General features: G+C 44.4%; 1 protein-coding gene across 1 annotated transcript in view; it reads right to left on the minus strand.

Moving 5' to 3' along the window:
- The window catches only part of tg (thyroglobulin), a 604,630-nt gene that overhangs the window by 541,884 nt on the left and 44,454 nt on the right, over positions 1-18,292 (minus strand). Inside the window, exons 9-13 of the mRNA XM_085993935.1 lie at positions 17,521-17,763; positions 13,209-13,412; positions 9,991-10,046; positions 7,761-7,881; positions 1,853-2,146 (exon numbers count right to left, since the gene is read on the minus strand). Of these exons, the coding sequence (XP_085850061.1) occupies positions 1,853-2,146; positions 7,761-7,881; positions 9,991-10,046; positions 13,209-13,412; positions 17,521-17,763 (918 nt within the window). The remainder of the gene's footprint in view (positions 1-1,852; positions 2,147-7,760; positions 7,882-9,990; positions 10,047-13,208; positions 13,413-17,520; positions 17,764-18,292) is intronic.

Raw genomic sequence — 18,292 nt, forward strand, 5'->3', positions numbered from 1 at the left:
CCCCCATGCTAGCTGATATTGTAAGTGGTTTCCACAGCTGAGGAACTGTCCGCCTCCTTTTTAAATCTGCTGTCATCACCCCTCATCAAAATAACACCCTTGACACCTCTGACCTTGCAAACTACCACTGCATTTCCAACCTCCCTTTCCTCTTCAAAGTCCTTGAACGTGTTGTTGCCTCCTAAATCTATGCCTATCTTTCCCCCAATGCCTCTGCTTCTTGGCTAGCTGACTGGCACTGCCCTTGCATGGCTTCACTCTTACCTATCCAGTATTAGCCAGAGGTTATGCTGTCTCTTGCTACTTGCTCCCCCTGTTTTTTACTCTGTGCCACTTTAGGCCCCATTTACCATTCTTCCCCACTGTTTTCCTTGCTTTTGGTACCACAGAATGTTTTGCCATGCTCCTGGTCTTGCAAGGCCTACCCAGATTCAGTAAAAATTTTGAGTCCATTTGTGATGTCATTGGCCTCCACCTCCCTTCCCCAGCCCGCCTCTTTAGCAGCATTTATGCATCGCTCATGGCCTTGCTAACCTACCTTCTTCTGGGCTTATAGCAAAATTTGGAGCCCAGTCCAGGCCTGCCCAGTCAGAACAGCTTCTGGCCCCACTCACAACCTTCCCTCTCAATTTTCTTTTGGTTATTTATTTATTTCTAAATTATACTAATGCCTCTGCTGCCACAAGTTCCATTCCTGACTGATGGGTATTTCACCACCTCTCACCTTTTCCTACCTCCCCATGGCTTTTAACCTCAATCTACCATCCCCTTGGACTCTGGAGGGAGTGCAGCGAAGATTCACCAGACTGATACCTGGGATGGCAGGAATGACGTATGAGGAGAGATTGAGTTGATTGGGCTTGTATTTGCTAGAGTTTAGAAGAATGAGAGGGGATCTCATTGAAACTTATAACATTCTAACAGGAATAGACAGACTAGATGCAGGAAAGCTGTTCCCGATGGCAGGGGAGTCCAGAACCAGGGGTCATAGTCTAAGGATAAGGGGTAAGCCATTTAGGACTGAAATGAGGAGGAATTTCTTCACCCAGAGAGTGGTGAACCTGTGGAATTCTCTACCACAGAAGGCAGTTGAAGCCAATTCATTAAATATATTCAAGAAGTAGTTAGATATATTTCTTAAGGTTAAAGGGATCAAGGGATATGGGGAGAAAGCAGGGACAGGGTACTGAATTTGGATGATCAGCCATGATCGCATTGAATGATGGAGCAGGCTCAAGGGGCCAAATGGCCTACTCCTGCTCCTATCTTCTATGTTTCTAACTCACCTCTACCTTCCCCCTTCCCACTCATTGTCCCCATCCCCTCTTCTGCTCCCTTCCCTCTATATTAAATAACAATCCCGACCATTTTTCTATTTGAACATTTGTTATTTTGTAGAAGCCATCACAGCCTTAATAGACACTCTCCACCACAGTACCATCATAGCCTCATTGGATGCTCTCTATCACAGTACCATCACAGCCTCATTGGATGCTCTCCACCACGGTACCATCACAGCCTCATTGGATGCTCTCCACCACGGTACCATCACAGCCTCATTGGATGCTCTCCACCACGGTACCATCACAGCCTCATTGGATGCTCTCCCCCACAGTACTATCACAGCCTCATTGGATGCTCTCCACCACGGTACCATCACAGCCTCATTGGATGCTCTCCACCACGGTACCATCATAGCCTCATTGGATGCTCTCCCCCACGGTACCATCACAGCCTCATTGGATGCTCTCCATCACAGTACCATCACAGCTTCATTGGATGCTCTCCCCCACAGTACTATCACAGCCTCATTGGATGCTCTCCACCACTCCAGAAGCTCCACATAACTTACGTTTGCAGGCAGGTTTAGATCCAGTTGTTGTGTTGACTTGTGTTTCAGGGATCGCTTCTCCATTTGTAAAGACACACCAACACTTCCCTTCATCCTGATCACACTGTACGGCTGAGAAGGAACCATCAAACTCTGCACAAGCTGGGATGTACCCGGTCCCCACTTCCTGGTGCATCACCTGATTATTCAGAATTTCACACCTGCCTGGACCTGGTGGTTGGGAAAGGAGGAGAACATTAGTTTGACAGTTTGCAGTTAGCTCGTTAAAGAGCTCACTAATAGGATTGGTTATGACTATTCTGTAATGGTTTCATTACCTTAAAACGGACGTTCTGGACTATCTGCTAACTTGAGCACAGCTGGAGTTTGATTTGATGTGTTTAAATGTTGATTTTCAATGGTTGGTTTCTCCTTCTAGTCTAACACTCTTGTTACACTACAAACATTTCATAAGGCTGATTCCCCGATTGGGCACTCCCGTTGAGGATCAACACTCGCAGGGCATTCTGATTGGGAAATTGTATTTAATTTAAATGGTCAGCATAACAGGGGCTGCGGTACACCCGACGGGGGTGCCAGCCTTTATAGGTCCGATAATTAAAAAATATAAATAATTCTCAGCTTCCTCCACTGGCCTACCAGACACATGAGAAAGGTCCCCATTTCCATCTATAGCCTATGCTGTTAGCTCATCTCATGGAGATGGTAGGCATGCTACAATTGGCCTCAGCACCCTGAAAAAACATTATTATGTTCCTGCTCTCGATCTCCAGATAGTGACCTCTACTGAAAAGTGATGGACAAATCACCTGTCAATTGTCGAGACTCATACCTGTAGAACGGCTAACTGGGTGAGATTCCAGAGAGTACCTGTGGAATATTTTTCCACTGTGAGTTAGTGCCCTCAATAGAGGAAGGCAGGAAAAAATTAACAATCCTTTGCTCCCGGGGAGAGCCACGCTCCAAGACATCATGGATCGGAGAATCAGCAACATTGTGTTGCAACCGAGTATGCAGGATCAGTCCATTTACCCTACAATTCCCTGCTTGATGCTGTTTCCATAACCTAAGTGTCCTGAAAGCTCAAGCATTAGATTTACTTGCTTTGCAGTTTTTTGTTCAGGAAAGACAATCTCTGGATCTTGCAATCATAAATATTTCTGTCATAATTTTGAATCGTTTCCCTGCCTCACTCTTTCTTTTTCCATTGAAGTAGATGGCATGTCTTCAACCTCAATTATTTAAGACCCTGTTCCATCTGCATTGCCTTTTTTTGAAACCCTTCCAATGTCTCTGTAACTTTTCTTAAGAACAATGACTAAAGCTGGCTGCAATATTCAAAGTGTGGCTGATCCAATATTTTTTTGTGTCCATACAACTTCTTTAGATTTACTGTTACAACCCAAGTTTCTATTTGTCTTGACAACTGCTCCCATTCAATTTGGCAGCACTTCCAATGTTTGACTAACTAATAGATCTAATAATTTGCATTGTACTTCATTTAATAATCCACAGAAGCAGAATTATTCATTAATGAGTCAGGGGTTCATTGATGTATGTCTGATTCATGGGAACCCCCTGAGTCAATGTAAGATGAAAAACAACATCCCCACCCTTAACATTATCACTCCTCACTCTATGGAACATAAAAGTCATGGATAATTCCTCTCTCTCCTTGCCCCCTCCTCCCAAAAACACTGTTGACTTCCAAATGATTCATCTAGACGTAATCCTATGGAAAAACAAGATTCTGTCATGTCAGATATCTGACATACCTGTTTGACTTTCTAGACTAAGATTGTCATGAACTTCTATTGATCAATTAGCCACATGGTTGGAGGGAAGAATTATGTTGCACTCGACCCAAATGCGTGAGTTATTGCTGCAAAATATCATTAATGGACATTTAATTACAGACTAATCACAGCTGTAAAGCTGCTCTAAGGCTATTGCACACAGCAGTCCCTACTGTCTATTACAGACTTATCGACAGTACTCTGTAGATTGTTGCCTGCTACACTGCACGCATTATTCTGAGCAAAATTCTTACCAGCTCTACGAGCTTTCTTCTATACAGGTTGAAGAGAAACTGAGGGAAAAGAATTCATTCCTAAATCTTACGTACAACCTGCTGCTATCCTGAGAGTAGAATAAAATACTACCAATATGTAAAGCACCAAGCGAATCTTTTCCCATTACTGGAAAAAAACCTCCCTTCATGATGGCAGTGGCCATTTTGTAAATAATTAGCCAGCGATTTAGTTAGCGATAACATGACCAAGTTTGGTCAAAACAGAAATCTCTGTGTCTCACCCTTGACCGACCTCACCCCACACACACCAAGAGCAAATTGGCTCATTCATATCATCTGTGTCAGTTTAGATCAGCTAGTTGGAAGGCTATGGTTTCAAGCTCATAACCTAAGTTGACGCTTCAGTGAGGCATCAAGGGATTGCCGCATTGTTGAAGGTTTCATCCTCCAGATGAAATGCTGTTGATACCTCATCTGCATGTTCAAGTGGATGGTGAAGATTCCATGGTGTTATTTGAAATAGAGCAGGGAGTTTTGTTAGGGGGAGAAATTCGGTATCGCCCCGTTTGGGGTGCAATTATCGGCCGGGTGCAAAGTTTAGCGCCTGGCGCTAATTATCGCCTCCGACTGCAAACTTGGCTTCTATTGCCCTGGAGGTGATTGGAGCGCTAAATCAGGTGCTACACACCTCTCTTAAAGCGCTAACGCTGAGGAGCAAGGCGCTACCTCAGAGCACTGGCGAAGCTCAGGTGATGTCAGTTAGCAATGGAACACAGACACACTGGCGCTGGCCAGTTCTTAAAGGGGAGGGTCGATCTTGCTCGCCAGAAAAACCCTACTCATTGCAGCCTTGAATCTTGGCCTGGAGAGACCTGTACATCAATTCTGCTGGAAAGAACAATGGAGCAGCCCAGGGAAAGAGCTCAGAGTGCAGCCCCCATAGTCTCTTCTAAATCGATGCAAGGAAGGTCAAATCAAAATGAACCTGCAAAGTGCTGCTCAGTGCCCAAAACTCCTTCACACAGCATTGAATCTCTCCAGAAGTCTCTCTCTCTCTCTCTCAGAATGCGTGGTGCAAAAATGTCACCGATAAAAAAAGGCAGGAAGCGGCCACCTTTAAATAGCGCTTCCCTCAGTCCCTTCCCGAATGCAAAACGTTCCCCTCTACCTGTCATTGCTAGCGGCAGGCGGAAAGGCAGAGGCGCCACTCAATATCTGGTCCAGGGTGCTACCGGGACGTTGTGCACTCGACTGACGTCATGATCTGCAGGCGCAGGAGATCGTGGCGGTAGTGTTTAGCGCCACCGCAAAATATCTGGTCAATTTTGCAAGCGGCGCAAACATCGCCGCGTCCGGGCATGTGGAAATGGAAGCTATGTAAGAAAACTGAAATAAAATGAAGGAGTCACCATGTGTAAGGGATAATGGATAAATAATGCAGAGGTTCAGGAATGTTCTAAACAGAGGGCTCATAGGTAACCTCGTCAGACATGAGTGAGGTCACTACAGATGCCAGTTAGCAAACAATGGGTCAATTAGAGAAAATGGATGAAGTAAGACGTAAACTAATCAAGGAGATGAGACAGGATGTGGAATAGGGTAAACTAATCATCAGGATGCAGGGACAGTAACAAATGTGTAACCAAAGAGATGGGACAGATTATAGGATAGTATAAACCAGGAGGGAAAACCCCAGATAGAGAGCGACAACAGAGAGCGACAACCTGGGAGCGAGAATCTGGCAGCGAGGACCTAGGAGCAACACTCGACAGCAGGGACCTGGGGACAGAAACCCTACGTAGAGGTTTGGACAGAGATTGATCACCTCGGACCAAATTGGGTAATATCAATATAAGTTGTAAGTCTTATATTTTGGAATTGTACTTTAAATAATGAACAGTGTTTGTTAAGCATTTATTAAAGATAAATCTTTGTACACGAAATCTGTTGCCTGTGTGTTTGTTCAGACCAAAACTTACATTTGAACCCTAAAAGGAAAATTGCGAACCTATTTGTTCGATCTTTCGAACATCTAGCGAATTCGGAGCAATAGGCACTAGTTGCTTTGCATCCCATTAGCGCCCTCTTAGGGCGCAAACGGGAGGCACTAAGCAACCAAATTTTTCCCCCTTAGTGTCTTAGCCAAAGATCCTCCCGCAGACAATATCATCAAAAACAGATTGACTGTCCAGCTGTCTCATTCCCCTGTTCTCTCCCCAGGTCCTGTATCTTCCTCTGTTTTAAAGGTGTATCTACTCTTCATTTAAATGGTGCAATAGCCATTATCTCAACTACTCCCTTGTGGCAAAGCATTCAATACTCCAGTAACTCTCTGCAAAAACGATTACAGCACAAGAACAGGCCACGTCTCATCAAGTTTACACCATTCTTTGTTCTCACTACTACTTCAGTGCAGTACTGAGGGTGAGACATTAAACTGAGACCCTCGTCTGCCCTCTCAGGTGGATGTAAAGATCCCATGGCACTATTCGAAGAAGAGCAGGGGAGTTGTCCCCGGAGTTCTGGCCAATATTTATCTCTTAATTAACATCACTAAAACAGATTATCTTGTTATTAGCACATTGCTGTTTGTGGGATTCTGCTCTGTGCAAATTGGCTGCTGCTTTTCCCTGCATTACAACAGTGACTACACTTCAAAAGTACTTATAATTGGCTATAAAGCACTTCAGGACATCCTGAGGTTGTAAAAGGTGCTATATAATTGCAAGCTCTTTCTTTTTCTACAAGCCACCGAGTCCAATCCCGCTCTCTTGCTCGATCTCCATATCGTTTAATATTCCCCTTTTTCTGCCTAGTTCTCTTTCAAAATAATTTATGGACTCTGTTTCAACAAGAATTTATGGCAGAAAATTACACATTCTAACCACACTATATGTACAGATTTCTTTTTCTAAATGCCTCTCAAGGCTCACCCTCGCACCAGACTGCCCTCCCCAATTGTTAATCATTGTTATTGTTAGAAGATGCAACAAATCTGTAGGCGGTTTCAGGAATTATTCTGGGGAATTCCTCCCAACCCCAGATGGCAAATGAAGCAATTTCTGGGAAATCATGGTTTTCCACATTCACCCTGATATGGACCAGTGCCCTCCTCCCCCACAAACTTGTCAAGCTCTTTTTTTAAGATTAGGAACAATTCCACGCTTACTATAAATGTTTTAACTTGCTTGTTATTAAAGTTGCATGGAACAATTTAAATATTCAATTCTAATGCATAGAGTGCGATAAAAGAGGCAGTACGGCCTTGTCTCAATTTTTGACACAAAGGCATTTCTTGACACAATGGGGTAGATTTACAACTTGCCAATGGGCTTGCAGACCGGCTGCCCAATTTTCATTTCTAAAACGGACGGCCAATCCGCATGCCCAGCTTTATACCTGGACAGCATGTTGAAAATCTACCACAGAATCTTACAGCACAAAAGGAGGCCACCTGGCCCATTGTGCCTGTGCCGGCTCTTTGAAAGAACAACCTAATTAGTCCTATTCCCCTGCTCATTCCCCGTAGCCCTGTAAATTTCTCCTTTTCTAACATATATCCAATTCCCTTTTGAATGTGGATGTGAATTCAACCTGTCATCTTCCACATCCCTGACTACCCAATCTCAGCCATACTGGCAAACACAGGCTTCCTACAAGAAGGGAAGGAAGATCATAAGCAGAGTGTTTAGAAAGTCACGTGAACCTCCTAGATGGCAGTCCAGAGTGACATTACTAGAAACTGTGAGGAAGTCTTATCATGCTTGATGTGTGGGACCTAGAAATCAGTATCCAAACTGCATTTGGGAATTCCATTCTTCTATCTCCCTAACCTCGCACACCCTCACTGTGTTCAATCCCAGTAACTGTACTTACACTGTGGATGTCCATTCGAATCTGTTACAGCCAGTTGAAAAGCTTTCCCAGTCACTGGGTCAATGCACCAGGCTTTACCATCCCCAGAGTTTGACCACTGCAAGACACTGTATTCTCCCGTCTGCAAAACAAAACACAAACGACACTGAGTAAAAGTGACAGGCAGGTAAAATATGAGGCACACTGTAAAGTTTGAAATCTACTTTTGCTACATTTCATTCTTTGAAGAAAATGTATTTCTTATTTTACCTTGTCTAGTTTCCTACTCGATTCAGCTAGGTGGTGTTCAGAACTATAGGTCTTGTCCTTCACATAGCTCTCTCAGTTCAGAAAAAAAACAAGCATGCAGCTTTGTTTGGGATACAAATAGAGCAATAATATGGAACTGTGCAGTGGGAGAGGAACCATGAGGTAGTCGGCTAGCACAGTCTTTTCAACCCTAGGAACTTGGTTTAGCCCAGACTGAATGGATGAAAGTCTCTGCTGACTATGTAGGTCCTATGTGAGAATAGCACTGGGCAGTCTCAACTAAATTTCTAGTAGACATAATTTGCAGCATAAAATTGTCCATAATTGGCACCAACTGGCAAAAAGGTCACATCACACTGGTACAGTGCCTAGCTGATCGGCCTTCTTTATAGGAGCGCCGATCAAAATACCTCCTGGTAGATTTTCCAAGGTATTCTAGGTGGACCCCACTTCTGCCTGTACAATGACCCGTGTATGAGGTTCTTCCCTGCGTCCAGTTAGCTCACCGGCCCTTCGTCCTCCAGCAACATGGGCCATGTTTAGGGAAGACGGAAGTTCCGCCCGCCCCAGGCAGGAAGGTCCTATAACAAGCGTGTGATCCTCCCTGACAGAATTTCTGCTTGGCGCTCTGCCAAGGAAATGCCTAACAGCCAGGCAGTAAAGGTGAAGATTTACAGCATTCTCTTCAATAATGGGTCTGATGTTAAGTGTCTCTTCATAAAAGAGGATTGTGATGGTGAGTGTCTCTTTCTAGAAGGGACACTGGTAGTAAGTCTCCCTCTTTAAAATTGTGTTCTATTGCTGAGACTCCCTCTTAAGAGGGACTCCCATTCAAATCAAGGGATATGGAGATCGGGCGGGAAAGTGGAATTGAGTTTGATGATCAGCCATGATCTTATTGAATGGCGGAGCAGGCTCAAGGGGCCGTATGGCCTACTCCTGCTCTTATTTCTTATGTTCTTATGCTCTTAAAAGGGGTTGTGATGGTGAGACTCCCTCTTTAAAAAAGGATCCTAATAGTGAGTCTCCCTCTATAAAAGGTTCTTGATGGTGAGACTGCCTCTTTAAAAGAGGGAAGACCTGAAGGTGAGCAAAATAAAAATAGTAACTTTTCTCTTGGCAAGCATATTTATTTTAAAACGCAATGGTAAACCAGATTAAAAATGGAGACTGATCTGTTTAAAATGGTGTCAGCAAGGGGCCTCTCTGGGATGTCCAATAAATTCCCTTTGATCTGTATTTTACTTAGTTTGTGCATTGCTAATTAATGATGTCAGCTGCAATGCAATCACCCGGAACTACTGCTAAATTAATGTTAAGTATCCGTCAATTTAATTCATTCTGTCACCTCACCATCTTATTCAATGCAGATGTCTGAACTTTATTCCGGTTTGTCTGGTATTTTGGTAGTGTTACTGTGAAGGTGTATTTTAGTATCTGTAAACAAACTGTTTGAAGTACAGAGCTGGTTTGATTTCAGAACTGGCTGAGCAAATGAAGCTCCTTAATGAACTGTGTTTTATGATTGATGGTATTTACATGTTCAGCTGAGATTTTAGCTTCAAAGCAAAATATGATTCAGAAATGATGAGAAGCGCCTTCCTTTAAAAGGGGGCATAATGGTGAGACTCCCTTCCTCAGAGGGGGTGCCTGAATGTGAATCTTTTCCCCTCTTTAAAACAGTTTTATGATGGTGGCAGTCTCCTGTTAAAAGGGGCCTTAGTGGTGAGATTGCTTCCTTCAAAGAGATGCCCGAAGGTAAATCGCTCTCTTTAACTGGAGTCATGATGATAAGATGCCCTTTAAAAGGAAATACTCTAAAGGGAATCCTGATGGTGAGATTCGCTCTTTAAAAGTGGGTCCTAATGATGATATTTTCTCTATGTAGTGCTGGTGGTACCTCAACATTTTTTTAAATATTTACCTCAGTGCAAGTTGGATTGAATAAATCCCTGGTCGTGGTATTAAGCTGGGGACCTACACGCTTCCATCCAGCCAGAGCTGCATTTGTTTGAGAGCGTTGGCATGGTGTCTGACCTGGAAAAGGAAGAGTGCAACATTAACTGCAAAACTTTCATGGTTTGTTATTGTCGTATGCACAACTGGCCCCACTCCAATATGTCCCCCAGAATTCCGAACCGAGTCTGATTTTTAAGAGAGATGAAACCCATGACAGGCAAGATATGGATATGCACAGTCAACCCTCCATGTGGTGAGTTGGTAATCTGAGCTATGCCACTGTTGGAAGAAGGAAAAAAATCAGGAGATACTGTAGGCCACAACTCTTGGTTACCAATTTTACAGTCACCCTCTCATTTGGATCAGTACGTTGTAATGATCAGTAACATGTAATTCTAGAATGGTACACTAGGTGGAGCTGTATGTTTAGTAGGGGGCTACCCACAAGGCTGTAGTCAAGATGGATGCCTGTACACTAGTCCACATGGCTGAATAAATGACTAGCTCAAGCTAGCTGTTCATAATGAAAACGTCTATTTATTTATGAACATAACATACGTGACACTTGAAGAACCAAGAAAACGGAATGTGGAGAAAACAGATTTTTAAAAAAGAGAGGGCTTCCTCAATGGCTCATTGAGTCAGTACCTAAGTCACACAGAAGAGGAAGGGCTAAGATTTGATCTCTGATCTGTGCTCAATTAGCTGTTCTCAACTATCAAGGTGCGAATTGTGCTAATTGGTGTAACTCCCCCCCTGTTCCTACTGGAAGTATGGAAGTCAGGTGAAGAGAGGATTGAGCTCTGCTCTGATGGCCCCCATAGTGGAATAGCTTACTGACATGTATTATCTAGGCTCACATGTGGTGGCTTGGGCAAGGTGCCAAGCACATGGAACATCACCCCAGTGAGGAGTCAATGCTTTCAGCAGGGGAAGGGTGAAAAAGTGTCAGCGGAAAAGATAAAGGGGAAAAATTGATGCGCGCCCCCTTTGGGGCGCTAACTTCGCCAGGGCACTAATTTTAGCACCCCGGAAAAAATTAGTGCCCCCACAGCTGAAATTGAGTGGTAGCGCCCCAAGAAGGAAGCGGGGCACTACTGGAAGCACCCCGCTTCCCTCTTGGGGCACTGCAAGGGAATATCGCGGCACGTTGCGCCGCGGTATTGCAGGCCTTCCTTCCCTTCTTAAAGGGGAAGGGCGTTGTGCAGTGCGACCCAGAGCCCAGTTGGGCCACCAGGGATCGGCGTGCCAGCAAAAGAGCCAGGCACTCAAGAAAAATGCCTGGTTCACGGAGCGCAGACGGCACTCCGCGGGGGGGCGGGTCAGGAGGCCGAGGACGGCAGCGGAGGCAGGTGCTGGCAGGCAGCCAGCAACAAAAATAGCCGCCTGGCACCTCGCCTTTAAATAGTGCTGCCCGGCCGCAGGTAGGCCCCCCTGACCCCGTCGGACATAGCATCCGGCGGTAAGTCAGGGGGCGCTACTGAAGATCGCGGCCAGGGCACGAGCGGGGCGTTGCACATGGCGGTGACGTTATCGCCGGCGGCGCTGCACCACGGGGAGCTAACGGTTACCGCCACCGCTAACATCCCGCTGGACTTTGCAGGAGGCGTTGGCGGCGAAGCGACCGGGCGCTAGTTGCTTTGCGCCCCGTTAGCGCCCTCTTAGGGTGCTAACGAGGCACAAAGCAACCAAATGTTTACACCAAAGAATTTCTCCACTTCCAATATTTAGAAAAAAATAACTTGTTGAAACAGAGTCCATAAGTTATATTGAAAGAGAATTAGGTAGTTGTTTGAAAAAGGGGACTATTAAAGGATATAGGGATTGAGCAAAAGAGTGAGATTGGACTCTGTGTTTGTAGAGAAATAAAGAAAGAGCTTGCATTTATATTGCAATTATCAAACAAAATTGGACACCGGGCCACATAAGGAGATATTAGGGCAGGTGACCAAAAGCTTGATCAAAGAGGTAGGTTTTAAGGTGCATCTTAAAGGAAGAGGGGTAGAGAGGTGGGGAGGTTTAGGGAGGGAATTCCAGAGCTTAGGATCTCGGTATCTGAAGTCATGGCCGCTAATGGTGAAACGAAGAAAATAGGGGATGCGCAAAAGGCCAGAATTGGAGGAACGCAGATTCCCCGGAGGGTTGCAGGGCTGGAGGAGGGTACATGGATAGGGAGGGGCAAGGCCAATGTAGGGATTTGAACACAAGGACGAGAATTTTAAATTTTGAGGCATTGCTCGACCAGGAGCCAATGTAGGTCAGCCAGCACAGGGGTGATGGGTGAATGAGGCATGGTGCGAGTTAGGTTACGGGCAACAGGATTTTGCACAACTTCCAACTTACATTGAGGCATCTGGGTCAAGCGACTGACCAGTGAACCAGGAATATAACTTCCAGTCTCACCCACACACCAACAGTGACCTGCAGTGAACCAAAGGAACAATTCAGTACTGAACAAGAAAGGGTCAATAATGTCCAATCGTAAAGGAGAATGATGAATTACAGGCTGGAATCAAGGTGTTCAAACAGCGTATGTATAGAATAACAGGAAGTGAGTTACAGACAGCATTCCAATCGAGGGCTTCCGATGGTTTATATATTTCCTCTTCCACATCACTGCTCCAACTCCCCTAGTCCCCTTCTATCCATCTAGGCTGGATTGAAACTCAAGTCCCAGAAGTGAAAGGTCAACGTGTTAACTGTCTACACTGCCCAGTCTCCCTCTCATTTAACAACAACAACTTTCTCAGACCTCTAGTGTCAGAGATGAAAGCAGAAAATACTGGAAACACATGACAACTACTGCATACACTGATCAATATCTGAAAGAGAAATATTACTTTATCTTTCCCTTTCAGATAACTAACCTACTGTACCCGATCTGTAATGATCAATCAGTCTTTGGAACTGTTTCAAAAAATCACTATGTCTTGGCACCTCTCTCTTTTCCTTCAAAAGCCTCTTTAACCAAACATTTTATTGCCCCACTTAATCGTCCCTATCTCCTGCTTGCCTTTTCCATCTCCTGCTCAAATCCTGCCTCACGCCTGCACTTTGAGATGTGCTTCTTCAAGGGGCATTATACAAAAACAAGTCATAGCTGTTATGCAATTCTAGCATTTTCTAGCATAGTTACAGATTTTCCACATTCACAGCTTTCTTTTTCCTCTGGTCCCTGATGAGATTTCTTGGCTTTCTGATACTGTTGGTGATATTTTCAAGTTAAACCATTGCACTCACCAGTACTCTCATAGCATTGGGTTGGCTCCCAGTTTCCAAGGCCATCACACTGTGGGATGTAGGGGCTGTAACCTTTTAGAGTCGGCTCACCAAGAATCCTTTCCTTGATCAATTGATTTCTCCAGTAGAAATGCAGAGCTGTTTGGAAGCATCTCATTAGCAAACTCAGGTAGGACATGAAACAAGAGCTTAATACACAAGTGACTTTAACACAGAGAAGCCTGAGCAGGTTAACATCTCAAGATGCTTCTCCACAAGTAATCAGATATCTGCATTGTTTACAATATCTGAAGACTGTCAAAGCTCCTGATTTGTTTTTATTGATGAGATTTTGTTTACAGCAGGTCATTTTCTGATGATACATATTTCTAAAGTCTTTATCATAATGGCCCATAATTTGCTGTCAAAATAACAGCGAGGCTAATGGCACTCCCATTATTTATGCGGAAATGCTACAGCAACTTCAGGCGAGGGCAGATACGAAGTTAAACACGGAAATCCCAAAGCTGCTGTCTCAGATGCACCACTCCACCGTTAGCTTCACAAAAACGCCTGCCTGCCTCACTATGAAATGCACTGATTGGCGTGAAGTTGCTGTAGTTGCAGGATAGATACGAACTAAACTCGCAACAGAAAGTTAAGTCACGTCATTTCAAGTCTAAGTACCGTTTAAACGGCATGTTAAGTGTTAATAACTTCCCGTCAGCCTCTCGACACTGAAAATTAACTATTACAAATGTGGAGTCTCATTCCTTCAGGTTTTATTTGTTGTTGAAGATTTAAAAATTTTTAATTTAACATTTAAAAAACAAATACTTTTCATTTCTGTCTCTTTTTTTCTATATTTCTTAATCCAATCTTTTTTTCCCCTCTATTTATTCATCTTTTGGTACCTGATTTGGAATTGAATTCACCCATTCTAACTTACACTTCCTTCTCAGTCTTTGTGCTATTAATTTCACAATCCTTCAATCTGATTGGTTAAGGAGAGACACAGTTGCTTGCCCTGTTTACTCAGGTACCAGGTGCCTGGTTTCCCTCACTGCCCCTTTATCAGCTCACACTATCAGCAACTTACTACTAAAAACCTAAACATGCAAAAGCAAGTCTAACTAATGGCAGATAACATTAGATGCCCAATTGATTCTCTTTCTGGGAGGGAAGTGAGTGAGATTTTTGTTGGGTCAACTTGACTCCAAGTTGATATGTTTGGCAGTGACAAAAACAACTTGCATTTATATAGCCTCTTTAATGTCGAAAAGCATCCCAAGGTGTTTCATAGAGGTCGAATCAAACAAAAACAGCTGCCGAGCCAGAGAAGGAGATACCAAGAGAAGTGACCAAAAGGTAAGTTTTAAGGAAGGTCTTGAAGGAGGATATGGCAGTAGAGAGACAGAGAGGTTTAATGAGGAAATTCAAAGAGTGCAAGGCCTGGTCGGCTGAAGGCTCAACCACCAGTGATGCGGCAAAGGGAGATGAAATGCACAAGAGTTGGAGGAACACATAGATCTGGGATGCAGGGGGTTGTAGGGAACATAGGAACAGGAGTAGATCATTGAGCTCTCTGAGCAGTTCCACCATTCAATTAGATCATAGCTGATCTGTACCTCAACCCCATTTACCTGCCTTTGCTCCTTGATACCCTTACCTAGCAAAAATCTATCGATTACAGTCATGAAAAGTTCAATTCTCCCAGCATCCACAGCCTTCTGGGGAATGGAATAACAGATTCCCACTACCCTTTGCTGATTTCACTCCCAAATGATCTAGTTCTAAAGGGTTGGAGGAGGTCACACAGATAGGCAGGGGCAAGGCCATAAAGGGCTTTAAATATGAGGATTAGAAATTTTAATTGGAGATGTTTGGGGACCGGGGGGGGTATTTTTCAGAGGGTCAGCGGGCGTGATCGGTGGCGGGCGGTTGGGAAATGTTTTTATTTGACAGCTAATCGGGACCCCGCTGTCAACCCGCCACCACGCGCCTTTCTCAAATGTCTGGTCTGTCAACGCTGAGCAGACCCGCCATGCAGCGACGGGGGGAGGCAATTCAGGTCATTTGGACTGCAGCGGTTCAAGAAGGCGGCTCACCACCACCTTCTCAAGGGCAATTAGGGACAGGCAATATATGCTGGCCTTGCCAGCAACGCCCACATCCCATTAATGAATACATTGTTTTTTTAATTAGGAAAGTAGTTTGCAGATGATACAAAAATTGGCCGTGTGGTTGATATTGTGGAAGAAAGCTGTAGACTGCAGAAAGATATCAATGGATTGGTCAGGTGGGCAGAAAAGTGGCAAATGGAATTCAATCCGGTGAGGTAATGCATTTGGGGAGGGGTAACAAGGCAAGGGAATACACAATAAATGGTAGGATACTGAGAAGTGTAGAGGAACAAAGGGACCTTGGAGTGCATGCCCACAGATCCCTGAAGGTAGCAGGACAGGTTGAGAAGGCATACGGGATACTTTCCTTTATTAGCCGAGGCATAGAATATAAGAGCAGAGAGGTTATGCTTGAACTGTATAAAACACTAGTTAGGCCAAAGCTGGAGTACTGCGTACAGTTCTGGTCACCACATTGCAGGGAAGTTGTGATCACACTAGAGAGGGTACAGAAGAGATTTACGAGGATGTTGCCAGGAATGGAGAATTTTAGCTATAAGGAATGATTGGATAGGCTGGGGTTATTTTCTTTGGAACAGAGGAGGCTGAGGGGAGACTTAATTGAGGTGTATAAAATTATGAGGAGCCTAGATAGAGTGGATAGGAAGGACCTATTTCCCTTAGCAGAGAGGTCAATAACCAGGGGGCATACATTTAAAATAATTGGTCGTAGGATTGGCGGGGAGTTGAGGAGAACTTTCTTCACCCAGAGGGTGGTGGGGGGTATGGTACTCACTGCCTGAAAGGGTGGTAGAGGCAGAAACCTTCACCGCATTTAAAAAGTACTTGGATATTGAAAGGATTCGCAAATTTCATGTCTCCCCTGAAGATTTACTTTTGGTTCAGTAAAGAAACCCTGGGTGGACTGAGTTTAAAATCCAGGGCTCAACAAGATGGCTGCAGTCAGCCTCATGGCCAAGGCCTGTAAGTTTCAGTTTGGACTCACAAACTTGGATTCCGATGACTGTGAGAAGGAACTTTCCAGAAACTCGAATGCAGACAGACCTTCTGCATTTATGCATGAGAAGCAAACCCAGTGGCATTCGGGCCTCTGATTAAAACCCATCAAGGTTGTTTGCACAAGCAATCACGAGCAGGCAAGGCTTATTCAATATGTAATGGGACAAGCTTAGCTGCATTTCAGACCTTTGTTAGAGAACATCGACACTGTTTACAAACGATCAACGGGGCATTCAGACTGGAATGGCCCCATCACGAAACCAGTTGGACAAAGGGGAACACTGATGAGATGTATAAAACCGATTAACCGATCATCCAGGTCGATGGGCCCAGATCGGTACCCTTTGTATGAGTTTTAACACGTCCAGATCAGACAAAGAAATGAGCTGATCTGGCGGAAGATAAGGGCTACCGGGAAGGGTATAACTAGTCCCTCGGGAAGCCATCTCTCTCTCTCTCTCTCTCCCGCCTCGCCTCCGGTGCCCTGCCGTATCATCAACCCAGCGAGAGGATCGTCGACAAAGAGCCCGTCCAGGGGAGTAGGATACCCGCAGTACGTTTAAATTATTGGGGTATCTCTGCTTTGGGGCGGCGAAAACCTAAAACATCGGCAGGCAACAGGGCACGGAGCAGGCGTTTCAACATCCTAGACTGGTAAGCATCAATTTTCTGGCCCATTACAAGACAATCTAGATAGGTGTAAAGGGTGGGAGTTAAGGGGAATTGTTAAAGTGTCATTTTAGTCATTTTCCCTCGATGTGTCTGTTTCTCCTCCCCCGTTAAGTGTAATTGTGCTGCATCCATAGTGATTTTCTCTGTATAGTAATTGTTCTCTATTTTAATAAACATTGGTTTTCTTTGCACCAAACCACTGATCTCGTTTGTCTATATCGCTACTTGTAAATAAGTCCGGTGCTCAGAACTAAAAAGGGGGAAGCGATTCGAACTGCACGGGACTGGAGCAGCTCAGACACGACTGACTGGCCAGACACAAACCCCAAACCAAAACCCCCCACAATATGCACTTGAAGTGCCGTAACCTACAAGGCTATGGACCAAGAGCTGGAAAGTGGGATTAGGCTGGATAGCTCTTTTTCAACCGGCACAGCCAAATGGCCTCCTTCTTTGCCATAAAATTCTATGAGTTTATTAGTAGCATATGGATACAGACATTAAACAAATTTACTCACTGGATCGGGCAGCCAATCGAACAGCATAGTCAGATTCACGCAGCAAAGTTTCAGAAAAGGAAAGGCCTGATTGGAACATCCCAGAGGAATGAAGCAGTTCATTGTCAGTCAGCTGTATACCACTAGCCAATAAGAAACCCTGGGCAAAGGGAATATTGGAATTGTTGGAGGCCATGATGAGTTCATCTGCCTCATCAATAAACCGAAGGACTTGCTGAGCAGCACGATCACAGGGTCCTGGACCTGAAACATAACACAAGGATGGCACATTACATAAACATATAACACAATGATTGTACATAATCCAAACAGAACACAATGGTGCAGAAATTCCGAGCCCTACGGGTGGGTACGCACTGTGTACTCACCCGTAGGGACATCGGAAATGCCGGTTTCAGGCATGCACTGCGCATGCACTGGAAACCGGCATTTCCGATCTGTCAAGAAAGCTCTTGACAGATCCTCCACCTGCCCGGGAGAAGGGCCTCTGTGGGTGGAGAGTTCCGCTTTTTGGAGACCCTCCGCCCGCAGAAAACACTTACAATTCTTGTGCCTGGTAAAAACAGGCGTAAGGCCTGCTTTTACCAGGATAAGAGTTGGAAAAAGTTTTTTTTAATGTTTCCACTGATTTATCATTTAAAAATACTTTAAAGAAAGGTAAGTTTATTTTTAGCCCCATTAAAAACTTTAATTATTTTTTCAAAAAGTAAAATTTTTGTTTAAAATACTTAATTTATTATAATTTAAAGTCATTTTAAAAATGTGATTTTTT

The sequence above is a fragment of the Somniosus microcephalus genome, chromosome 7, assembly GCF_052327205.1.
Source record: "Somniosus microcephalus isolate GS21.2 chromosome 7, FLI_Smic_1.0, whole genome shotgun sequence".
Classification (NCBI taxonomy): domain Eukaryota; kingdom Metazoa; phylum Chordata; class Chondrichthyes; order Squaliformes; family Somniosidae; genus Somniosus; species Somniosus microcephalus.